This window comes from Cynocephalus volans, chromosome 1 (genome assembly GCF_027409185.1).
Source record: "Cynocephalus volans isolate mCynVol1 chromosome 1, mCynVol1.pri, whole genome shotgun sequence".
NCBI classification, from domain to species: Eukaryota; Metazoa; Chordata; class Mammalia; order Dermoptera; family Cynocephalidae; genus Cynocephalus; species Cynocephalus volans.
Window position 1 is genome coordinate 267,970,297 of NC_084460.1, and position 27,382 is coordinate 267,997,678.

Consider the following 27,382-nt stretch of genomic DNA (forward strand, 5'->3'; position numbering starts at 1 on the left):
CCAAAAAAAAAAAAAAAAATGGTTTGGATTTACCCACAGAGAAAATGGGGAAATGCCCTATATTTAGGACAACATTCTACTCAGCAATGTACGGTTTGTCAATGTTTGGGTCTTATTTCTGAGTTTGTTATTATACTTAGTGCAATCAGGTTAAAATGAGGATTAAATGGCAGGTCTGAAAGGAAGACAAAGGGAAGATGTAGTAAAAGGGAAACAGGCAACATGAGGGATATACATGGCAAGAGCCCCTATTTTCAGGTAACCAGTCCCAGTCCCATTTGTGTTGTTTTGGAGACAGGATTTTAATAGCTTGTCTCACAGCTGCTGACACCTGTCCCTTTCTTCTCTCCAGTTGCTCCTTCTGGGAGTCACTAGAAGTACTCATGGTTCTTAATACAAGGCTTGGTCTCCCAAATGACAGAACTGGGAGATCACACCAATCTGTTTGGTAGTCCTGTCATCTCCTTTGCTTGCCATGTTAGAAACTGAAAAAATATATAAGGCTTCAAAACAAATGTTTTGTAGTGTTGACTGAAAAACTGACATAAGTATTCAGTAAATCAGAGAAGAAACAATTCTTTCACATATATCATATGATGGGTATCCAGGACTTCATAACACAATACATAACTTTTGCCTGCTTACTTATCGAGGTTTTCAGTAAGAAAATTGCCTTCTATTTGTTCTTCTTTGTGGTCTTTGGTAAGCTTGCTTGGAGTGTCTTGTAGTCGCTAAGGATAAGACATTCAATGTTAAATAGATGGAAAGAATGTTTCTTTCTGCAAACAAAATGAGAATAAAAATTCTAAAGAACAATAAATAGGAATAGTCCTGAACTAAAGAGTGAGGGATATGGGAAATGTTTGCTAAGGTAATTTGAATTTAGCCCCGTATACTTGTTTATCCTGGCTGCCTGTGGGAACTGCACACAGTGTGATGTGGACTAGCCACAGGTTGGTTTAAACACTTTGTGATCGATCGGCCTAAAGAAGACAAACTGTGTTGCTAGTCTGCATTGCAGTGCACTAAACAGAGCTGTAGATTTTCAACTTCAGTTTTGAGCAGAAACTGGATATAAAATTTGCCTAAATACAGAGTATACTACCCAGTGAAACATTTATTATAGAAAAAATAAAAACCAAACACAAACAACCTAATTCAAGGGAATCTTCTGGGCTGGAAGATGCCATGTCAGAACATGACTTAAAAATGTAGCCCAGACCCCAGGAATGTACAGTTGCAAGATATGACCCATCACAGATGCCACATCCAGCGTGAGCAAACCAACTGGCAACGTTTTTAAGCTTTACTGAAAATAAGGCAGATGGTAAGTTAAAAAGTACTGAAACCTAGCCTACCAGAATTGAAGAAATGATTATCGCAGTGTGACTCTGCTGGATAAATCATATGCAATGAAGGTGACAGGAAGATAGCAAATGTTAAAAGCATCATACATCAAAAAGGTGCCACAGAGCACCTTTTACATGTGTGTGTTACAGAAAGAACTCATCTAAGACGTTAGTCTCATCAGCTGAAAATCCACATTCGTAATGACCATAACTGGCATAATTTCGGTATCATGACCCACATTTGTGGCATCGGTATAAAAGTAAAACAAGCAATTTTTTAACTTCTAAAATTGTCAGAGAAGTAATCAGGTCATTTTGAGAACACATGACCACTTTCCATTATTTGTTCCTCTTAAGTTTTTCCTTCCTATAGTCTTTTCCTACCTCCTTTGCATTTTAATTTTCTTTTCAATTTCTCTCTCTTTTTTGTTTTCTGTCCTACTAATATCTTGAGGCTGCCAGCAGTCTTCTCCTGTATTTTAGTGTTGCTGGCAGCATTTGGAATCAGACAAGTCTTGATTCTTGTCTGAAGGAGTGCAGAAAAAAGTTTCCCAATGTTTTATAAATTTGAAATTAGGCTTAGGAAAAAATGGTTTTGATGTTATCACCCAAATGAAGGGTTAATACATCTAAAAAAGAGAATATGGAAAGAAATGTACCTTGAGAGCTACAAAATCATATGGATGAAAGCCAATATGGGCCTCATGGATTTGGGACATCATTCGAGCTGTTTTCTCCCAAAATCCAAGCAGTGTTCTCTGCAGAAAAAGAAAAGGTAACAATACAGTTCTGGTTTCCCTCCATGATTTTTTCAGTGCTATATTTCCTCACTAGTGTAGTAGTTAAATAGTTCCCAAATAATAAGCAGGAACTAAATTCAATTTTCAAAGATTAGGGAAGCAGAAAGCACTATAAACAATAATTATGCATAAGGATTGGTTGGCATCTGTGTCTGCATGTATGTTTGCCTATTTGTAGACAGCGCTGGAATGCATTCTGGAGCCACCGAGAGAGTGACTGCAGCTGAGAGAAAGAAAACTGATGGATTAGAACACCTGAAAAGTCCAAAAGAGAAATGTTAAAAGCATGAAAAAACCAATCTCTATTAAAGGAGGGGCATATGTATAATCTGTACATGCAAAGCACATATAAGCATTTTTTAATAGGAGAAAAGTAATATTTACCACTAAATTTGTCCTTTCATCTGGGGTTCAAGAAAGCCTTGCCAAAAAATGTGTTCTCAAGCTACCTGAAGTAATTGGAAATTTTCCTTGCTGCTTCAAAATTCCTATTCTAAGTGAGGGGGATGAGCGGAGAAAATGAAGGAGAATTGAAGTAACAGCTATTGTGTTGCAGGTGTTATGTTACACAGACGGTCATATACTTTAATTTTCCAGTGCATCCTTTCTTGATTCCTGAATTCCACAGTACTGAACTGAACTAGGTAAGATTCCCTAAAAGAAGCAGTGAATGTCCACTTCCTTTAGTTTATTACTCTTATATAAGTATAGTTTATTCTACTATTTTGCTATTTATAAATGTATGTTAAAATCAGTAACTGCCACTTAACATCTAACTTATTCATTGTATGTTATTTATGTGTAATTTGAGGTAATATAAGCACAAGTGAGAATTCTGAGGTTAAAGTGGTATAGGATGGTAAATTGGCAGAATAAAAAGAACATATGATTTAGAATTAGAAAACTTAGGTTTTTAAACTCAACATTGCCATTTTCTTTAATTCTCATAGGTTTCACTTTCCTCATTCATAAAATGATAGAAAAGTCTTCAAACATTTTCAGGCCATAGCATCTTTGCTTCAATGAAATTGTATGTAGAAGTCCAAATCCAGAAGTGGAGCAGCTCTTGGTGAACTAGAGCTAATGGACCTTGGCTTTTGCCTCCTCAACAAAAAGGGGAACCTTCCAACTTCATATGATCCCTAAGTCTCTCCTAGAACGTCAAAGAGAATAAAGTGAAGCTACAGGCGTGGACAACCCATGGTCTCTTTCAGTTTAGAACTCTATGCTTATCTCACTGTCAAGACATCAGTAAGTCAAGTATGGCAGAGTCAAAGGAATCTGATCGATTATATACTTTTTGCAACCTTTAGACAACTTTTAAAAAGGAATCTCACCACTCATCTTTACTGCAAGGACATGTTGACCATGGAGTTGGGTACCTGGTAGGTAGTGAGTGAGTGAGATAACATATTGCAGCGACTAGCTCCAAGTAAATCCACTTTTTGACAAACATCCATCTTTAACTTGTCAAAAGAAGCCTTGCTGTTTCTCACTTGGATCTGAACCTGCAATCACAAAAATGTCAATTATTATTACAAATAATACAGATATAAATATAGCATACATGTTCATAATAAATATTTTCAGACACATGAAATTGTAATAAAGACGACTAAACCATTCCCTGTACTATTAATATTTCATGATTAATGAGGAAGATTTTGGCCATATTTAGTAATTGTAGGAAATTCTTTCCAGTAGATATCTTTATGCTGAGAAAGTATGAGATAATAGGTGGAAAGTATAGGGTAAAGAAGGAAAAAAAAAAAAAGTATTTCAAATAAAAAAACACCAAAACTACTCATGGATAGTATCAAGAGCAGAGCAGAAGAATAAATGGAAAGGGGATGTGGTTAAAATGTTGAGAAGACCTAATAATATTTCTGAAGCATGGAAATATTTATAAATTTAAATATAGGCCTATTATATTTCTTAGATATATGACAAATCACATGCCATCAAGTAGTATGAATACTCAACTTTTAAATATATTTGTACTACAAATATTTATAAGGTATCTATTACGTGCAAGGGGCATTATTCTAGGCAGTAGGTTATTGTGGTGAACAAAACAGTGTTGTCCCCAGCATCCTTGGGTACGGAGGCACACACACACAAAATAAGTAAATAAATGTATAAGATAATGTCAGGTTGCAAAGATAGCAAATCAGTGAACCATTATTTTAATGAAATGACCAGAGAAGTCCATGGTGAGATCATGCATGGTGTCTGAACTGGGACTGAAAGATGGTGAGCAGGCCATGTTAAAACCCTGGAGAGAGCATTCCAGGACCAAAGAGAATCAAGAACAAAGGTCCTGGGAGCGGGAAGGAGGTGAAGAGCTTATCATGTTTGCAGAAAAGGAAGGAATAGGGTAGAGCATATCCTTCCTGGAACACAGGAAGGAAGTACAGGATGAGGCTGCGGAGGGACCAGGAATCAGATCATACAGGGTTTTTTTGGGGTCTGAAAAGGGATTTGAATCATATTTTTTTTTTAATTGAGGTGAAAGTCAAATAACATACAATTAACCACTTTAAAGTGTACAATTTCAGTGGCATTCACAATGTTGTACAGTCACTCCCTTGGATTGTATTCTAATTGTCGAGAACTATAAAGGGGATGGGATGAGAGGTTGCTGTGGCCTGGGACCAGATGTTCACCTACTTTACAGGGCTGTTGGGAGTAATCAATGATGCAAACTACTTACAATAGCTGCTCCATCAATTTTAAATATTATAATTTTTATTATAGATTCTCTAAATATTTATGAAATGAGTAGAACCCTTATGTAAAACTGAGTTAATAATAACAGATCAGTATTGGTTCATAACTATAACAAATGTACCACACTAATGGAACATGTTAATAATAGAAACTGGGCAGGGGGTATGGGAACTATATGTATTTTCTGCTCAATTTCTCTATAAAACTAAACTGTCTAAAAGTCTATATCTTAGGGGAAAAAAGATACAAATGAGTGAATGAATTTTATTATTCATGTATGGTAAATTTAGGGGATATCATTTATAAAAGGAATTTATTTAGCAAAATCATATGTCCATATATAGATAGTTGCTTACAAAGTTTGTGGTCAAACCGTGTATCGTGCCAGAATGAAAAATTTGATAACCTTCATTTTTTCTTTAATAATCATTTTACATGAATTTTTAACTAAGTTACATTTTTTTCCTCAGTAATAAATTATTTTCTTCCTGCAAACAAATCTCAAAAGTCCAAGTAAGCAACATTTAAAGAGTAGTTAGCTCTATTATAAGGGGGATAAAAAAATTAATAAAAAAGGGTGATGGGGTGGGCATGCCACCCAAGGAGTAAAAATAAAAGTGTGACAACCATTTATATTTCCAAACAACCAAGAATTTATAATAAAAAATATTTTTCAAAAACTGTCTGACATTTATGATGTTGATTAAATTATTTTGTAGCAATTCTACATTTTATGTTATCAAGAAAAGGAAAAGGATATGTCTTCATACTTTTCTGAACTTTTCCATTTGTCTTACGGTGTCTGGATCCAGTTCTTGGGATACGTCTTTCATCCATAGCAGAGCTCCTCTGTATTCTGTGCGCGCCTGCTCCATCCGATTAATTGTCATCAAGCTATCAGATACGGCCCTTTGACTGAACGTTGCTACTTCTTGCTTAAGACGTGACAGGGGAGTACATAGGGCCAATCTAAAGGCAGAGAGGTAAAAATCAGAGGGTTGTACGTCCCATAAGCAAAACAAAACAAAGGTTTAAACCAATCATAAACCATATTTGCTATCAATATGAGTCTACAATATGAAATTATTAAGATGCCTAACGAGATTTAGAAAGCAAATAAAAGGGCTGGCCTAGAGCTCACTTAGGCGTCTGTGGTGCTGATAACACCAAGGCCACGGGTTCAGATCCCTATATAGGGATGGCCGGTTGGCTCACTTGGGAGAGTGTGGTGCTGACAACACCAAGTCGAGGGTTAAGATCCCCTTACTGGTCATCTTTAAAAAGAAAAAAGAGCAAAGAAAGATCATACAGTCAACTTTGAATTATTAATAAAGATGTGTCTATACCTACTCCTTTTATACTTCAGGAAATATACCATTTCTGCAACATTTTGGATGTTAATCCATGTGTACACAACCCACCAAGCAAATCTGCCATTTAGAAAAGAGTTCCTAGGGTAACAGAAACTGCATTCATAAAGCATAATCCAGTTAACAGAAATCCTTTCATTTCACAAGTTTAGGAAAAAACCTGGGTTTAGAAGAACGACAAAATGCTAGAAGAACTAACGAGTATGAAGGTCTTAGCAGCTGAGGAGGAGGACAAGAAAACAAGCGTTTAAGGAACACAGATCAAATCCAACTCCTCTGCTCTGACTTTGACTTTATGGCATCAGAGGACCCTGAGTCTCTCTGTGACTTCTCTCAAGATGGACTGATGTGGCGTTTCAAAATAAAGCCACTTAAAGTGGACATCACCATTAAACGTCTGATAAGGCCTGTTTTTATTTGTCTTCTGACATGCAAAGTTTTAGGCTGTACTTACTAATTACAGGAGATTCTTTGCAGCAGGTATCTTTATGCTAAAAAATTGTGAAATAATAAATGGAAAATATGTAATTTAAAAAAAAAACTGCTTCCACTTAAAAGTTCTAACGTATCCATAGATAGTACAGTATCAAAAAAACTGAAAAAAAGTGTCTGGCCAGCTAGCTAGCATGGTGCTGATAACACCAAGGTCCAGGGTTTGATCCCCGTATTGGCCAGCCACCAAAAAATAAAAAGTGAAAAAAAATGGAAATATGCATATTTAAAATATTAGCTATGCTGTGACTCAGTTTCATTAAACCATTTAAGAAATATAAATACAGGCCTAAAGGCTATTTCTAAGAATTAGGCAATCAAGAACATCAATTTTTAAATAATTGTTTTGAAAACAAAATTAATAATTAAGAGTTAGGCATAAAAATAATTATACACTACAATATATTTATCTTTTCTTTAATCCTTTATTGGAATGATCAGTGACCTTTACCAATATACAAATTTAAGTACTTATGTCAAAACTGTCATGTTGACTACAGATTTAAGGATAATGAAAAACTGTGATAAACCTTTGCTTGGCTGAAGAACAGAGTGCCTTGCCAGTGGCATCCATCATTTTGCCAGCTTGAGTTGCATCCAGTTCTGCTTGAAATTTTAAAAAGAGCCCTAGCTCATTTTCTTCTTCTGATATAACTAGAAAAAAATTACAGTATAGTTAATTGTTTCATTTCATCATTTGTTTAAAACACATATAAAAGGGCCGGCCCGTGGCTCACTTGGGAGAGTGCGGTGCTGATAACACCAAGGCCACGGGTTCGGATCCCTATATAAGGATGGCCAGTTTGCTCACTGGCTGAGCGTGGTGCTGACAACACCAAGCCAAGGGTTAAGATCCCCTTACCGGTCATCTTTAAAAAAAAAATAATAATAAAACACATAAAACTCAAATTTTCACAGCAATAACTCTCTATACTAAGAATTACTCGGGGGGCAAGGAGGGAAGAAGAGAGACTTATTTTTTAAATGTAAGTTCATGGGCTCTATTTCCAGAGATTCTGATTTTATAGGTCAGGGGATCTGCTTATCCATAAATACTCCAGAGGTTGTGATGCAGTGAATTCACAGACCTCGCTTTGGGAAAGACTGATTTTTAGGGACCAAAAAAAAAAAAAAAAAAAAAAAAAAACCCCACAAAAACAAAAACAACCCCAAACTACAAAATAAAACAAAACCACAAATGATGCATTTTCAAATGTGCAGAAATGCATTTTAGAATCACTGCCTCTTACAAGGTATTTGTTTCCTATTTAAACTTGTTAACCTATTCTTCACTTCCATCCTGGCTTCACTTTCCTATGCTCATTACCCAGACCCACAAATGTCCACAGTTTTGCTGCAGAAACCCTAAAAGTTGTCATCCAGTGCACTGCAACTCCAACTGTGGGCCATGGACCAGCACTGGTACAGAATCGTCTGTTACCAGCCTGTGACAAGATAAGAAACTGAGAATAACTGCATAGAGACTTTACTAATTTGATTGAGCATTTTATATATGTCAAACCTCATAACTAAAAAGTGAGCTTATATTGTGCATGTCTTTTTATTTCACTTTTCTAAAAATTCATTTTTACTATATTTTACAAAAGTGTTCACTTTACAACAGATTGGAAGTAAGCCACAAAACAAAAAACTGGTCCTTCACCACAGAGTTTTTGAAACACTAATCAACCCTTTAACCACAATAAGACTAATGTGGGGGAAAGCCCATAAAGTGTCAAGTGTAAGCTTAAAGTGAACAAAATGACAGCACCTGTCATTGCTACTTTCACCCTAGTTCACTGATAGAAAAACTGAAGCAGCAACAGAACTCGGCTTCTCACTTGCTGGCTCTGCACTCCCTTTGCTCCTCCTTGTTGTGCCCACAAGAGTGACCCAAGGAGAACATGACAGTGTTACGAAGAGGGTGTCTACACATTCTGTAGTATCACCTTTAATAAAACCATGTGCTGTATTATGAACAACTAACCTGATCCAAAGTGGATAGGATTCGGGAGTCATGTTAATTTACTATTCTGATTACTTGAAAGATGCACAGATGACACATTTCCTTTGAATCAGAACTTCTTCATAAAATATGTCTCAATGAAAACTACTAGAAAAAATATTCATCTGTGCATGATGATTCAGAAAGCCCTCTGAGAACTTGGAATACTGCATTACCAGGTATCAGGCAAATGTGAATCGTCACTGAGCCTTGCCTTTATCGACACAGAAAGGGCCAGGGATGAGGATGAATCTGTGCTGCTTCTGTGTCGGGATCTGCTGGCCCCAAATCTACAGAGACCACACTCCACAGTGTTCTCCCCTCAGTCAAGTGATTCCCATAGAGACTTATAATGCCATACTAATCTACTGCATTTGTCTGATGCTATGTCCAACAGAAGATGTATTAATACACAGTCTTCAAAAAAGCACATATTTACATACAGACTTGAAGAGAAAGTACATCATGAAATCTATATGTGTGTATCTCTTCCTTATCCCGAAATGTTCTGTCAGAGTGCTAAAAAGATCCAGCGATTTCAGGACAAAATGCAGGACATTTCCATTTCTATCACAGGACTGTCTTGGTCCAAGGGTTGTGATGGCCTTTCACTGCTTGGCACAATATTTATGGTCCTTAGCAATCTGACCCCAGACTTCCTCTGTTCCTTTATCGCCCCTACCCTCTGCCCATTAGTCTCAGTTACAAACTCTTCTGCCCACTTAGGCTGTTCTCATTCTTTAAGCTCATTCCCTGGACTCCAAATCTCTTCTTTTCTCCACATATTCAACTTCTATAAATCCTTTAAGTTTTAGCTCCGTTTCCATCTATGGAGTCACCTTTACCAACTACTCTAATCCACAGTTATTTTTCACTCCAAGGCGTTTAGGGTTCAATCGATATCACTGTTCTGAACAAAATGATATACTATTTGTATCATCTATTATTTTGTTACAAAAAGTTGTTTCTCCAACTATTTCCTTGGGAAAAGCATATAGCCTTGCTCATGGCGGGTACTCAAAAAATTACTTGAGTCATCATGCTTCTTTAATGAGGTAATATATGAGCTTTGACTATGAAGTGATTAATTTATATAGCTTCACAAGAAAATCATTCATTCACTGAGCAAATATTTAAGCACTAACTATGTGCTAGATATTGTTTCTAGGCTTCAGGGACACAGAAATAAACAAAACAGACAAATTTCTGTCCTTAAGGAGAGCATATTCTAGTGGTGGGAAGAAAAATAACAGATAAAATATATAGAATGTTGAATATTGTTCAGTGGACGAGGAATTATGAGGGTGAAGGGTACTGTATTTTAGATATGGGATTCACAGAAGGCCTCATTTAAAATATGACATTTGACCAAATACCTACAGGAAGTTAGGGAGCCCACTATGTAGATATGACTACTGTGAAAAAGATCCATATGGCTGTAGAAGAGAGGGTTTTAGGAGATGCAATCAGAGAGGTAACCAGGATCAGGGACGTAGCCACGTCCACTAGGCCACTGTAATTAAAGCAGAAGAAATCCAAATATTGAGTTCTAACACGAAGAGGTCAAGGAGAAAGATGAATCCAGCAAAGGCAGGACGCTGAGAAGGAATGAAGTTTAGGAGGAAAACCAAGGACATGTAGCATCTGGAAGCCAAGTAAAGAAAGTGTATCAAGGAAGAGGGAATAGTCAACTGTGTTAAAATAATGTGATAAGCCAAATAAAAGCTGAGAATTGGTCACTGGACTTAGCTCTCCATGACTTTGACAGGAGAAATTTCGTGAAGTGGTGGGCATGAAAACTTGATTGGAGTGAGTGCAAGAGAAAATAAAAGGAAAGCAATGGAGACCATGCATGCAGACAATTACGTCAAATTTTTCTGTAAAGAGAAATGGGACGTTAACTGCAAGAGTAAATGGGGGTGAAGAGAGAGTTTTTAAGTGAAAGCAAATCCACTTGAGACTCTGGGCAGGAAAACTGAACATCAGTAAAATGAATCTGTCAGATGATTTGATGAACTGAGGAAGGAAGAGATAGATACTGAGGGATTTTGAGAACAGGTCACTATAAATATTCATATTTTGCTGTAAGAAACTATTTTAAAAATAGGTAATAAACTATTACTTTTACCTTAAATCTTTCATTTTCAAAACCAAAAACTAATATTTACTTTAAATGGGAGTTACCAGATAGATATCTATGATTTCATACCATTGAGTCTTAGCTGATATTTCTCGACTATCTTCAGAAGTTCAGTACATGTCTCTTGAATGGAGTGAAAAACCTTGAAATATAAATTTTATTAGGACAATTTAAAGAACTTTAAACAAACATAAAATAACTTTTATAAGCACTTCAAAAGCAGAACATTTTCTAAGTATTAGGTCTATTTTATAAATATTATGTCTATTTTCCTTGGCTGTGACATACTTCAGTTTTGCTTTTACTTCTGATGTAGAAAGCACTTTTAGATTTCCCCCATGAGGGTTGGAAAAAATGGTGAGAAATACACGGGAGCGAATAAAAAACTATAATACTGGAGTCTGTCCTCCCCTCAGTAACAAACTATCTAAATAGCAAAAAGGTAAATCTGTTATAAACTGCATCAAATATTACCAACCACACATGAAAAGAGTATGGATAACCTTAGAGAGTGCTAACTCTTAGTTTGGCTTTTCTCCAATATTGCTGTAAACAAAATAGGTCAGCAGATTTCCTATAAAAAATAATGTATTATGACATCAAATATAAATTACTTTTACATTGTTTTTGTTTGAAATTTCCCATGAACATTACTCTCTTCATTATTACTGTTGCTCATGCTAACAGAAAAGAAATAAAATATCCAGTAGACTCTCATTTCAAAATTAAGCAAATGAAAACCTGAGATGAGGACACATACACATGACATAACTTTTCACACATATCTATAAATCAAGGTTTTCCCAGGTAAACAAGCCAGCATAGGTTTAAGAGTGCAGCCTCTTTTTCACAAAGTCCTATGCTGAAGAATTTTTATGAGACTTAGTTGAAAAAGACACTATTTTATTAAGTGCTAACCCTTTGATTATCAAATAAATTCCCAATATCATCAAAAAGCCTGAATATTCTATCTCTGAAATAGTTTTACTGTTCTCTTGATGCTTGATCAAATCTAAAGAATATTGATAATAAGCACTAAAATCTCAGTCAAGGAGCAACTATCAATTTTCTGTATAAGTTTAGATGTGTTTGACTTGCGTTTGGTATCTGAATTTGGCAATTTAAAAAGCTATTTTAAATGCTTGTGTTAGAAGATTAGAATAGAATACAAAAAAACGTCCCAGGAGAATGAAACGATTATGGTTGATTTTTTTTCCCCCAAGGGTCTTTGCAAAATTAATGTACTATTGCTTTTTTATTTTTACAGTGAAAATATTTCTCACTCTTAAAAAAAAAGTATAAATGTAGGAGAGAGTTTTTGGTTGATTCCAAATATTTGTCTAACAAATAAATTACACTGAATATAAAATATGTCACCCATATATTAACTACCAATATAAAACAATACAAAAACGTTCACTTCTGTAGAAACGTGTGGAAACAGTGACAAGTTCCCTTAGCATTAAAATATACACTGCTTATAATTATAAAGTCCCTTCATTTTTCCACGTGTGTCGATGAATTGTAAGAGGAATACTTTTCAACACAAGTAGTAAAAAGTTTGTTAATTTGCTCTATTTTTTCATATTTGTTATGGAAATGACAGTTTTTTACAGAATAAAAATACTTAGTATTCAAGACCTATTTAATTAGATCTATATTTTAAAGAATCCCAACATAATGATTATATTCCAATTATAACAGAACCTGTGCTTAGAACTAATTGTAAGAGTTATCCTAAATCAGTATACATATGTGGAATTAGTAAATCTGCATTTAAAATTCCATACTTTTTCATTAATTCATTAGTTTAATTAATTAAAAGTAAAAACATTTACAGGTTTAAGTTATTCATGATAATTATTCCTTTTATTTAAAATAAAAAAGAGCCAAAAAGGCATTATGAAATATTTCAATAACTTTATCCCTTAATAATAAAAACAAAAACTCTCAGCGTATCCTCATTCACTATTTTATTTCAATTAATTTATTTCAGTGAGGTAAAAGACTTCAGAGTACCATAAAATATTACAACATGATATATCATGAGTATATGGTCCCAATTGGGTTAATATTTAGCTTAACTATAATATGTGCACCAGAGAAATTACCTAATTCATGATTTATCTAATTTAGTAAATATCAGTTCTGCAATTTCTCAATTTGTAAGAATTGTGATCTCTTATCTAGAAACTCCGATTGACAGTTAGATGCAACTAACAGTCTATTATCAAACTTGCCTTTATCTCCATAAACCTTTTGGTGGGGAAAGTTTGCCATAGTCTCCTTTGAAGTCCCAAATAATAACGAGTTATGTGCAATACACAAAATCCTCAAACGTACCTCAAGTTTAGCGTCTAGGTCAGCATCAGATGCCACAACGTGCTCATCCTCTTCTTTTCCTGTTGCTTTGATAAATACCTGTTTAGTTTTCCAGTATTTCTTTTGCATTCTGCTGACTACTGACTGGTTACCTTCTGGTCTGGGTTGCCCAAAGGAATCCATGGAGTAACTACAATGAATAAAATTAAATTAAACTTCTTGAAAAATCTTCTCAATAATAAATATCTATTTTGCTAGTCAATATTTAATCTCACTGACAACCTGAAAAAGTCACTAGAGTATTATTGCTCACTGCCAAACATGCTAATACTTGCTTTTATATGGTATAAATTCATATTATAATTACAACTTGCACAAGAAGCGGGCAAAAAAGATTAATGATACTTATAGTAATTTCAGGTAGGTGACAAAGGTGATAAAACTGTTATGATTTTTTGATTATGGCTGGAAATAGTTTCACTTTATTTGACCAATCTCTATTTGTAGACGTTTGTTTCTAACTTTTGCTCTCATAATAATACTGCAAATGAACAAACTTGTACATACATCTTTACATACTATCATTTCCTTAGGAAAACTTATTACAATTGCTATGTCAGATGAATACATACTTAATATTACCAGATATGCAAAGATTCATATACATACCACTTTTTAAAAATCAATCAAGAAATATGTTAATATCCAATAAATCAACAAAAATAAAGGCATTAGGTGTGGGGAGATATGTTATAAAAGAAATAGAGAAATCTTGTAAACTGTAAACATAAAAATTAATGTCTAAGCAATTGTTCTTAACATAGTTAATATGGCCATATAAGGAAATGCAAACAGGAAAAATATTTCTTGAGGAGATGTAAAAAATGAAATAATCACAGTTTGACTCTAAAGTCCAAATTTGTCCAATAAACTGGGAATAGGAACAAAAGGGAGGTAATAAAATATGTGACTCATTCATCATTCCCAAGAGCATCAATAAACACTATTGTATCCCTCACATTGGTAAAGAAATGGAAGTTCACTTTATTTTTATTTTCAAGTACTTATGAATTAAATAAAAATACAATTTCTAATTTCCAAATTAATAGGTGCAAAACAAGACAGCAAGAAAAACTTTAGCAAAAGCAAAAGCCAGGGTGGGAAAAACAGGAGTAAAGCAACATAACAGTACAAACCAACATGGTGGAATACGAACAAGTATATTATTTGGTATGATAAATTCAAACCTCTTTTAAATACAAAGATTCTCATATCGTAAAAGCAAAAAAACTAAATCCAACTATATGCTACTTGAGATCCACCTAAAGCAAAATGACACAGAAAGAATAAAATAAAGGTGTGGGTTAAGATATACCAAGTTAAAAAAAACATAATTACCTAGGAGAAGAGGAGAGAGAAAATGAAACAGAAAAATATTCAAAGAAATAAAACATCTCTATGTTTATGAATAATATTAACTTACCGATCCAATAAGAAGAACAACACCCGGGCAGGATAAATACAAAGAAACCCACAAATGAACACACTGTAGACAAACTAGTTAAATCCAAAGACCAAAGATAACCACCCCACCCTAGCCCCCCCACCAAAAAAAAAAAAAAAAAAATGACAGCAAAGAAAATCTATCTTGAAAGCAGACAGAGAAAAATACACACAAGGGAACAAAAATACAAATGGCGTGCAAGTTGGCAACAAAAGCAACAAAATCGGACTCTTTATTATTTTTTTTTTTTTTGGTGGCTGGTCAGTATGGGGATCTGAACCCTTGACCTTGGTGTTATAACACCATGCTCTAACCAACCAAGCCCAAAATCACTCTTTTTAAAAGCTGGTTAGTATTCCATTGTGTACATAAACCACATTCTTTTTGCCCATTCACCCATTGCTGGATACTTAGGTTGATTCCATACCTTGGCTATCATGAATAAAGCTTCAATAAACAAGGGAGTGCAGATATCTCTCTTCAACATACTGATTTCATATTCTTTGGATATACACCCAGTAGTGGGACTGCTTGATCATATAGCAGTTCTATTTTTTTATTTTTTGAAGAACCTCCATACTATTTTCCATAGCGGCTGTACCGTTTTGCATTTTCACAGTGGACAAGGGTTCCCTTTCTCCATATTCTCACCAACACTTATCTTTCATCTTCTTGATTATAGCCATTCTAACAGTTATGAGATAATATCTCACTATGGTTTTAATTTGCATTTCCCTGATTATTAGTGATTGTCTTAGTCTGTTTTGTGCTGTTATAACAGAATACCTGAGACTGAGTAATTTATAAGGAACAGTGTTTTAGTTCATTTGTGTTGCTATAACAGAATACCTGAAACTGGGTAATTCAAAAAGAAGAGAGGTTTATTTGGCTTACGATTCTGGGACAGCTGCATCTGGCATGGGCCTCAGACTGCTTCTACTCATGGCGGAAAGTGGCAGGGAGCCAACGGGTACAAGCAGATCACATGGCGACAGGAAGCAAGAGAGAGGAAGCAAGAGAGAGAGAGAAGGTGCCAGGATATTTTTAAGCAACGAGCTCTCGTGGGAACTAATAGAGCGAGAACTCACTCATTAATCCCCCCTCCCCCAGGGAGAGCATTAATCCATTCATGAGGGATCTGCCCCCATGACTCAATCAGTTTCCAACACTGCCACATTGGAGATCAAATTTCCACATGAGTTTTGGAAGGGACAACACATCCAAACTCCATCAAACAGAAATTTATTTGGCTCATGGTTCTGGAAACTGGGAAAACCAAGATCAAGAGGCCATCTCTTGTGAGGGCATTCTTTCTGCATCATCCAACAGCAGAAGGCTGAAGGGCTTAGAGAGTACCCATGTGTGACAGAGAGCAAGAGAGCAAAAGGGGGCTTAACTCACTTTTATCACAAGCCCACTCTCACAATAACTAACCCACTTCCATGATAATGACATTAATCCATTCATAAGGACAGAGTCCTCATGACTTAATCACCTTTTATTACACCCCACTTTCCAACATTGATGCATCAGGGATTAAGTTTCCAACACATGAACTTTGAGGGATACACGCAAACCCTAGCATTCTGCCCAAAGCCTCCAAAATTCATGTCATCCTCACAATACAAAATGCATTAATTCCATCCAAATAATCCCAAAAGTTAACTCATTTCTGCATCAGCTCCAAAGTCCAAAGTTCAGAGTCACATCTAAATCAGATGAGTGAGACTCAAGGAAAGATTCATCCTGAGGCAAATTATATAATAATTGTTATTTCTTCTTGATGAATTGACCCCTTTATCATTATATAATGACCTTCTTTGTCTCATTTTACAGTTTTTTACTTAAAATCTATTTTATCTGATGTAAGTATAGCTACCCCTGTTCTTTTTTGGTTTCTATTTGCATGGAATATCTTTTTCTACCCTTTCACTTTCAATCTATGTGTGTCCCTAAAAGTGAAAGGAGTCTCATGTAGGCAGCATATAGTTAGGTCTTGGTGTTTTTTAATCCATTCATCCACTCTATGTGTTTTAATTGGAGAATTTAATCCATTTACATTCAAGGTAATTGATAGGCAAGGACATACCACTGCCATTTTATTGTTTTCTTGTTGTTTTGTAAATGCTTTTTCCTTTCTTCCTGTCTTGCTGTTCTCCTTTGGGAACTGATGATTTTCTCTACTGGTATGCTCTAATTCCTCACTTTTTATTGTTTTTACATCTACTATAGGTTTTTTGCTTTGTGTTTATCATGAAGCTTACATAAAATATAGTTATAACAGGCTATTTTAGACTGATAACAACATAACTTTGATCACATAAAATAACTCTGTACTTTTACTCCCCCCCATATTTTATGTTTTTAATTTCACAATTTATACCTTTTTATATGTATATCTCTTAACAAATTATTGTAGCTATTATTTTTAATAGTTTTGTCTTTTAACCTTTCTACTAAAGATGTAAGTGATTTATATCCACCATTCACCATTACAGTATTCTGAATTTGACTATGTACTTTCTTTTACTAGTGAGTTTTATACTTTCATATGATTTTGTATTTACTAATTGGTATCCTTTTCTCTCAGCTTGAAGAACTCCCTTTTGCATTTCTTGTAAGATAGGTCTAGTCTGAGTTGATTAACAGGGAGTGATGAACTCCCTCAGTTTTTGTCTGGGAAAGTCATTATCTCTCCTTTATTTCTGAAGGACAGCTTTGCTAGGTACAGTATTCTTGGTTGGCCGTTTTTTCCTTTAGCACTTTGAATTTATCATTCTACTCTCTCCTGGACTATAAGGTTTCTGCTGAGAAATCTGCTGGTAGCCTCATGGGAACTTATTTACATGTGATTTGCTTCTTTTCTCTTGCTTTCAGGATCCTCACTTTGTCTTTGATTTTTAACAGTTTGATTATAATATGTCTTGGTGTAGTCTTGTTTGGATTGAATCTTATTGGAGACATTTAACTCTCTTATACCTGGATATTTATATCTTTCTCCAGATATAAATTTTTTCTTCTATTATTTCTTTAAATAAGCTTCCTACCATTTGTCCCTCTCTTCTTTTTTAACTCCTGTAACTAGAATTTTCTTCTTTTGATGCTGCCCCACAAATCCTGTAAGCTTTCTTCATTTTTCTCCTCTGACTATATATTTTCAAATACCCAGTCTTTGTGTTTGCAGACTCTTTCTTCTGCTTGATCAGTTCTGCTACTGATACCCTCTACTGCATTTTTCATCTCATTCATTGTATTTTTCAAGTCCAGAATTTGTTTGATTTTTTAAAAATAACTTCAATCTGTTAAATTTCTTAGTTTGATCACTTATTGTTTTCCTGATTTCACTGAATTGTTTGTATTTTCTTGACATTTGTTGAGTTTCCTCAAAACAATTATTTTGAATTATTGTTATTATTGTTATTTTGGTCAGGCAGTTTGTGTATCTCTATTCCTTTGGAGTCAGCTCCTGGGAGATTATTGAGTTCTTTTGGTGGTGTTATGTCTCCTTGGTTTTCACGTATTTTTGTTGCCTTACATTGATGTTTGTGAATTTGGTGTAATAGTCACCTCTTGCAGACTTTATGGGCTAGTTTTGCTGGGGTGCAGTTTTGGCACCAGTGAGGGTGCCAGCTGTGTAATCTCTGTGCAGCTGTGTCAGCTGAGTGAGGTCAGTGTTGAAGATTGCAGGGATGCTTAGTGGCCAGTGCTATGGAGTTTGGCAGTGATGGCAAGGGTGGTTGGAGTCTTCAGTGGCACTGGCTGCTAAGGTGCCCCCAAGCTCTTTTTCTGGGAAGCTGTGACTAAGGGGATCCTTCTTGGCACTGGGTCTGGCTTCTGGCCTCACTTGCAATAATAGTGGCACCAGTGTCTCATGAGTGGTTCCCATGGGGTGGCTGTGGATCTGAGACCTGAAGCACAGGCACATGAGGAGGGATTACAGCTCTGAGGTCTGGGGAGGTAATGGCCCTTATGCCTGGGATGCACACATCCTTGCTGCTGTGCTGGTAACAGAACATGAGGTGTAGATGCTTGCGAAGTGGCCAGGGTAGCCAAGAATGGGAGCACTGTGGGGTGCAGCATTAGAGTGGTTACAGGGTTGGGTCCGGTCTAGCTCTCTATGGCAGCTGAGCCACTGCTCAGAACATAGCTACACACAGAGAAAGCTTGGCTCCAGGGCCTGGAGTATGAACCCTTTAGTTGTATACTTTTGACAAACAGATATTTGATATAGAGAATTATGTTAAGTGAAATAAGGCAGGCACAGAAAGAGAAAGACCTCTTGTCCTCATTCATAAGTGGGAGATAAAAAAATAAAAATAAACAAATAAAATTTTTAAAAAGAAAAGAAAGTAACAACAATCACAATAATACATTGACCTTTCAAAAGGAGAGAATAGAACTGAGGTTACCAAAAGTGGGAAAGGGGAGGGGTCAGGGGGTTAGTGAGAAATTGGTAGAGGGCCATAAAAAATGATTACATTTTGTATTGTCAAATATACTAATTATAATGATTGGAGCATCACATATTGCACACAGGTACTGATATTGAACACAGTACCTCACAGATATGTACAATCAATTATATTTCAAAAATAATAATAAAAAAGAACATTTCCACCTTCCCAGAAAGTTCCTGTATTCCTTTCTAGCCAATCCCTACCCTACCAGAAACAATAATTATTTTGCTTTTTTCACCTTAGTTTTTCCTAGTTAGTTCATTTTTTTATTGCTGAATAGTATTCCATTATATGAATGTACCAGTATGTTTCCAGTTTTTGGTTACTGTAAATAAAGTTGTTATGAACATGCTTGTATAAGTCTTTTTATGGACAAATGTGTTCATTTCTCTTGGATAAATACCTAGAAGTGTACACTTGCTGTGTCAAAGAACTGGTGCATACTTTTTATAAGAAATCGACATTTTACATCCTCTAAGCAATGAATGAAAGTTCTAATTGTTCCACACCTTCACCCACATTTAATGTTTTTAGTTTTGTCCATTCTAATCATTGTTTAGTGGTATTTCCTTGTGTCTTTAATGTGCCTTTCCCTAATAACTAATGATAATGAGTACTTTTTCATATGTGGATTGGCTACTTTTGTATCCTATACTGTAAAGTGTCTGTCTTCTGCCCATTTTAAAATTTATGTTGTCTTTTTACTATCAAGTTGTAGAGTTTGGGTCTTTGATTGGGATGGTATTGAATCTACAGATCAATTTAGGAAAGACTGGCATCTTAATAATATTGAGTCTTAAAAAAATAAAAAATAAAAAAAAATTTTTTTTAAATAAAAATAATATTGAGTCTTTCAATCCATGAATATAGTATCTCCTTTTATTTATGTCCTTAATTTATCTCAGTGGGGCTAAGCGGTTGGCTGAGCAGGTTAGCATGTAGCTCTGTAACACTAAGGTCAAGGGTTTAGATCCCCTTACTGGCCAGCCACACGCACGCACGCACGCAAATTATCTCAGTGGAATTCTGGAGTTTTTAATACAGAGGTATAGCACATCTTTTGCTAAGTTTATCCCTACATATTTAATGTTTTTTGATGCTATCATAGTAGCTCCTAGTCTCACCAAAAGCCTTTCCATCTGTATGTTTTACCCACCATTGCATGAAATGTTGTGGTCTCTGAGAGTACTTAATAAATGGCAATTCTTTTCCCTGCACTAGTCTTAGTAAATTAAGAAACAAATAATGTAAGGAGTAGTAGGTGGAGGCCAAAATATCATTTTTGTTACTGACAATGGCAAAGTCTGTGGCTACAGCTTAGTGTAAGAGCCAAATGGTCCTCCTAACTGAGAATCAGGATTAAACAAATTTGCCAAACAAATTTGCCAAGCAAGTCAGAGGTAATTTGATCATGGCAAACTTCCCTATATGGGAAGACAAAGAATGGCATTGAGATAAGTTTGCCCAATTTTTGTGTCCCAAATTTTCCAACCAGACAAGTCATTCCTCCTCTAGGAAGAAATGAATGAGAGGGTGGAAGGAGACTAGGAATTAATCTAATTGAATTACTTTAACATCAAGGGAAACATCAAGAATGAGAAAGATATGTTCCCTCTATATTCATTTGCTATTGCTGCTGTAACAAATTACCACAAACTCAGTGGCTTAAAACAAATGTACTCTGTTCCATTTCTAGAGGTCAGATGCCTTAAAATGAAGGTATGGTGGGGGTGGGGAGGAGGTGGCTGCATTTCTTCAGGAAGCTCTGGAGGAGAATCCATTTCCTTGCCTTTTCTAGCTTTTTGAGGCTACTTGCATTTCTTGGCATGTGTGCCCCCCCTCCTCCAACTTTGAAGACAGCAGCATAGCATCTTCCAATCTCTCTCTCTCTGATTCTGCTTCTGTCATCACATTGCCTTCTCATCCTCTGACTTTCCTGCCTTCATCTCATAAGGGCCCTCTGATTACACTGGACCCATCCAGATGATCCAGGATAATATCCCCATGTCAAGAAACCTAATCACATCTGCAAATTCTCTTTTGCCACAGAAGGTAGCACATTCACAGGTTTCAGGAATTAGTCCTTGGGCTGACCTGTTATCTCAGTTGGTTAGACCGCCACCTTGTAACAACAAGGTCAAGCAAGGGTCTGGATCTCCCTACCAGTCAGCTGTCCACACCTAAAAAAAAAAAAAAAAAAAAAGGAATTAGATCCTTTGGAGGGCCATTATTGTCTACTACACCCTCTGTTGGTTTTCACCTTTATTTAGCAAAAGGATAGGCTCAAGTAATTTCCTCAGAAAAGGTACTTGGAAGGTAAATTATCCAAGTCTCTGAATACCTGAAAATGGCTTTATTCTGATCTTTCGTTTTTGAACAGGAGGGAGGTCTTTACCCATTAAGCGAAAAATTCTGCTAGCATCTTCTGGCTTGACATTAGGGGTCTGTGGGAAAGTTGGCTGTATACTTAATTAGCTCTCCTATTGTCAGCCCATAGACCTGCCAGGGAGAATGGCTACTTTATCCACAGCAGCCCACTTTGTACATATTACATACTGTCTCTATTTTGCCTTCTGAGTCAAAACTCTTCTACCCACTTTCTGTCTTCCAGATATACTGAAATCTCATGTGCTATAAGTTCACTCTAGCATTTTGTTGTTGATCTAAGTTTATATGTTTTGTTTTGTTTACTTGCTTGCTTTAGTATCATTTCAATAAGTATTCAGGAAGAAAGGGAGCTAAATGTGTTCATTTTGCCATCTTTAAACAGAAGATTCTCATATTTATTTCTCTGGCAATCGGTTATCCTCTCTCCATTCTCTCCTCTCCTTGTGGAATGTATATTATACACGTATGAGAAATCATTGAGCTGTCCTCTAAGCCTTGTCCCTTTTGACTCATGTGGTTGGCTGAGTCTTTAGTTCCTTATCACATGACTTCTCCATAGAGCTACTCACAACATGACACCTGGCTTCCCCCAAAATTAGTGGTTTGAAACAAAGAGAATGACACCACACTGCCTTTTGTGACATAATCTCTGGCCCATCACTTCCATTTTATTCTACTCATATGAGTGAGTCTCTAAGTCCAGCCCACACTCAAGGGAAGGTGTGACTACCAGCAGCCAGGGATCATTGGGCACAATCCATCCCTCTTTAAATCCCAACACTGGGGAAAGCACGGAAAGAGGGAAAGGGAACTGTGTGAAGGACAGTGTACCCCAGCCCTCCTCTGTTTCAAGCTCCTAGAGCTCCGGGCAGGGCCATACTGGGAGGTTAGGAGAAAACTGGAATGAGAATCATTTTTAATGAATTCATTAATTGCTGAATGAACAGGACTGAGTCTTAATACTGGATTGAGAATGTTTTAATAAGTGACCAAAGAATTATGAAATCATGACAAGATGTCATTAAGGAAGTTGAAACCACTGGTTTTTCCTTGTGGTTGCAACATGGCTGCTGCTGTTCCAGGCGTCATATGTAGGTAGAGCAATAACTAACCAACCAATAGGGTAGTTTCCTCCTCCCTTCTGTTTCTTCTTATGGAGGGAAACCTTTCCTAGAAACCCCTCTGGTTCTTTTGTTTTAAAGTTAGCCATGCGTGCATATCCTAGATGCAAGTGAGACTAGGAAGTTACTATCTATCTTGGGAGGCAGTCTCTGCCAACAAAGAAGAAATGGGAGGTGAGTGGGTATAGTGTCTGCTATGATCAATTTCTAGAACCAATAGGTTTAAAACTTATTATAATTGTGGATTTTTCTATTTTTTATAATACCTGAAGGAGAGAGAGAGATGCTATGTTATGAGCATACATGTTCATGATTTTCTATTTATTTGTTTTTATTTATTTAGTTTTTGAATGGCCAGTAAATGATTATCTTTTTAAAAGATTGCTCCTTTTATCATTATGAATGCCCTCTTTCTCCCTACTAGTGCACTGAACCTTATTTTCTATTTTGCCCATATTAATGCTGATATACTATCTTTCCTTTGATTTATATTTGTACGATATATTTTTCCATGCCTTCATGTTCAACTTTTATAATGGTTTATTTTAGGTGAATTTTAACACATCTGTTTTAATAGATAAATTGATTCAAGTTACATTTAAGGTGACTACTACAGAATTAACTTTATTTCATCATCTTATTCTGTGTTTTTGTTATTGTTTTTCTTTGCTTTTTTCTCCTTCTCTGCCATGCATACTTTATTAGATTTCCCGGCAAAAATTAACATATACACTACATAGTAATTACCCAATATAGTTCAAATATTATTTTGTTGTATATATATATATATATATATATTTGGTTTTTTACAGTTAACATGTTATCAATTTCTAGCTCACCATTATTTCTTATACACTATATTCTTCATCTTTGCTCTTGCTAAGGTCCATTTTTATTGGTTCTCTTAGTGAATCCTGTGGGTAGTAAATTGTCTTAGTTTTGGTGTGTATAAAACTATTCATCTTATTTCATTCATAAAGTATAGTTTAATTATGTATAACATTTTGGATTGGCCACAATATTTAGTTTTCCTTTTATAAGTATCATTATTGGTCTATGCAACACTCATCTTATTTGCTTGTTTGTTCATTCACTTGTACATTCATTCCATTTTAATCCCTTGCTCATTCCCATCTCTCCCCACAGGCAATCATTCTAATGTGTTTGACATGCACCTTGCTATTAGTCTTTAGCTGTTTTCTTGCTTCAAAGGCAGAGTTGAGTAGATAACTGCAGATTGCATGGCCCATAAAGCTAAAAATATTTGGTATCTCGCCTTTTACAAAAAAAGTTTGCAGAGCCCTGATCTAGGCCATGGTTCTCGAAATATAGTCTGAAGGTCATAAGTCTCTTTAAGCTGTACTATTTATAACAGGACAATTTCTATTTTTTTTTTTTTGAAAGATGACTGGTAAGGGGATCTTAACCCTTGGCTTGGTGTTGTCAGCACCACGCTCAGCCAGAGAGCTAACCGGCCATCCCTATATAGGATCAGAACCCGTGGCCTTGGTGTTATCAGCACCACACTCTCCTGAGTGAGCCATGGGCCGGCCCCCTGATAACTTCTATTCTTTGTTCATATGTATGTATATATGAGTATATTTACATATATGTAATACATATAATATATATATCATATGTATTATATACATCATATTCTAAAGGCACTGCCTGACTAATCTTTCATCAGCTGTCCATTAATTCAAACATGGTTTTTGGCTCAGGCGAATCAGTGAGTAGATTAGGTTATTAGGTCCATGCCTTTCATGGGTTGAAATAAAATGAAGCCTACTGAAATGATTAGGGATAAAAGATATGAAAAATGAACTATGAAGTTACAGATTGAGAATCTGCCCCTCAAACTGCCTTAAAGGATGCACGTTATAAAGTGCCAGCTTTAATATTAGATTAGAACTGCACGCAGGTTATAAACACGCATCCTTTCAGATAGGTGAACTTATTGTCTAACCAAACATAGTTTGGTTACCGAGCTACTGGAAGTATTACAGGACTGGAGTTGTTGAAACTTATAAACACATGGAGACACTAGAACTAGAGCAGAACTAAATTAGCTGAAATTTCCAAATAGTTCCAATAAGGAAGTCAGTTTCATGTACATATAAAGGTCAGACTTGTTCCAGGTGCTAAGCTTGGCACTGCCATCATAATACCAATAAGACATTGATATGAGAACATTAAATTAAATGCAGACCTGTGTTTAAAGTAGAAAGAAAATGGCCATTACTTACTACCATCCAATCACGGTCCCACCAATTCTATACTAAGCAGGTATGTCACCACAGAGGTTACCATCTGGACTCATATTCTTATAAAACAACTAGAGCTTAATAATTTTTCAAAAAGAATTCAAAATCTTATAAAAAGTACTTTTCATAGAGGGGGCTTAAGGTATTTAAAAGTTCTTGATAATCTCAGTACTTCTACTTACTAAAATAATAGTCATTATGCTCATAGAACCCTTGACAATTTTTAAAACATTTTCACACATTTTATCTTCTTTAATTCTCATAATACCCCCTGAAAGCTAGAAATGGTAGATCTTATTATTCCAGTTGTATAAAAGGAAGTAGCCAAAGCTCTGTAAAATTAAGAGAACTTTCTCAAGGATACACACACATTAAGAACATCTTGATATCTAGCTCATGTCCAGGTCTTCTGACTCCAAAATTAGTGTTCTTTTCCATTTTGAAGGTGGGAAAAGTGTGACTAATATTGTTTGTCTCCTGTTTTATAGTGAGTTAACTGTAATATCCAACACCAGTTTCCTAATTTTCAGGTAATCCAATTCCAAAAACTTGTAGGTTTCCAAAAACTAATTAGGTATATTTAAAAAGGGTGTTGCACATAAAAATGAAAACAAGAGACACAGAACATTAACAAAATCTTCAAGTCTGTGTCACAAACTACATTTAAATATCTGGTTACAATAAAATTTATGTCTACAGCAGTAGTCTATAATTTTAGTCTGCAAGGAAGAGGCTACAGAAAAAACAAACAAACAAAAAAAGACAAATTAGGTCCACCAAGCAGAGGACTGGGCAGATTATATATTTTTTTTTTCCAAAAATGATATAAATCAGGATTACTGTCTACTTTTCTGACTTTCTGACAGATTAAGAATTTACTACAGAGATAAAATTAATTTATTTATACTACTTTAATCATATTGTTTAAAAAAAACCCTTATGACTGCCATTTAAAATACATTATTAGAAAATGAGACTTGAAAAGTGTTGATGAAATCAGTAAGACCATTCAAAATATAAGGAATATATTAAGAGGGAAAAGAAAGTAAACTAGGGAAGAAAACATTGTTTTATCTTTTTGAAAGAATGGCTGAAAAAATTATAGTTCAAATGTTCTTGATAGTTTAAAGTATCAAACACTAAATTCTTATATTAAAACAATTTTCTGTATGAAACTTTAAAATTATATTTCCAGCATGACTGCAAACTTCAGACTGAAACATCTCCCAACCCCCTGCTATGCTCAGTATCCCCAAGCACAGGGGCATGTTATGAGGATCAAATGGGATAACACATGCACAACTGCTTTGAAAAATGTGAAGTTGTATACAAGTATATGACATTATTATAATTATTACATATAGCCTATAAAACAAGAATGTGTATGGTATAAATGAAAAAATCCTAAACTTAAAAAAATTTATTATTTATTTAATTTTTTAATTGTACATATCTGTGGGCATTGAATATCAATACCAGTGCCTAAACTCATCTTGTTTGATTGAGAAAATGACTTTAAAGCTCAACACTGAGAATGACCTGGAAGACAGAGAACTTGCCCTTCCAGTATTAAAATATATTACAAGGGTGCCCTACTAAAAAATGCAGATTGACCACATATACTTATCTGCTTTTCCTTCCCAAACCCACTAAAATAACAGAAAAGGAATAAAACAAAAAAGTAATCTGTGAACTCTTAAGTATTGAGAGAATAAATGTAGAGGCAAGAGCAGATGAGAGACTTTGATGAATTTTTGTAAGACAGCAGAGAAAGTAGAAAGATAAATAACCAACAAAGAAATACTAATGAAAAGTGAGTCAATTACACCATACAATCTCTGAAAGACTCACCATTTGGAAGTGGAGGGAGGATGACTTAAAGTCCATAGTATGGCTGTACCCTGAGGCCCCTCCCTAATCTTTGTAACTCAGTGAGTCGAGGAAATCCAACAAGGAAGGCTCTGGACTTGGGCAAGCACACACAACAGAGGACTGGGCATAAAAATAAATGATTAAGAGGAAAAGTGCATGTTGAATTGTTGAATGTCAAGCTCTTTTCCCCTTGCTCACCAATAACAAAGCATACACACACACACACACACACACACACTCTCTCTCTCTCTCTCTCTCTCTCTCTCTCTCTCTCTCTCTCTCTCTCTCTCTCTCTCTCCCTCTCTCTGTCTACTTCCCAGAGAAAACTGGAAGATTCTTTTCACTGGGAAATATTAAAAGCTCCAGAGAAAAGGAGTATGCCATTTAAACATTCCAAAAGGATGGATTCCTACCTATTCACTCTAGAACAAAATTCACCATTTGACAAGCTCACGCATATATATAAAGCTTCCAATTAGCTTTGTTATAATCTTAAATATAAATGGAAATCCAAAGATCACCAGATATCTGAGGAAAGTCTCAGGAAAGACCTCCGACCCAAATT

At 35.5% G+C, this 27,382-nt stretch overlaps 1 protein-coding gene across 1 annotated transcript in view; it reads right to left on the minus strand.

Annotated features, from left to right (window-relative positions):
• Positions 1 to 27,382, minus strand: part of ICA1L (islet cell autoantigen 1 like) — an 88,080-nt gene that overhangs the window by 34,834 nt on the left and 25,864 nt on the right. Inside the window, exons 2-9 of the mRNA XM_063100909.1 lie at positions 21,264 to 21,349; positions 13,230 to 13,398; positions 10,956 to 11,028; positions 7,272 to 7,395; positions 5,650 to 5,848; positions 3,532 to 3,657; positions 2,009 to 2,107; positions 646 to 731 (exon numbers count right to left, since the gene is read on the minus strand). Coding sequence (XP_062956979.1) covers positions 646 to 731; positions 2,009 to 2,107; positions 3,532 to 3,657; positions 5,650 to 5,848; positions 7,272 to 7,395; positions 10,956 to 11,028; positions 13,230 to 13,391 — 869 coding nt within the window. The 5' untranslated portion in view covers positions 13,392 to 13,398; positions 21,264 to 21,349. The remainder of the gene's footprint in view (positions 1 to 645; positions 732 to 2,008; positions 2,108 to 3,531; positions 3,658 to 5,649; positions 5,849 to 7,271; positions 7,396 to 10,955; positions 11,029 to 13,229; positions 13,399 to 21,263; positions 21,350 to 27,382) is intronic.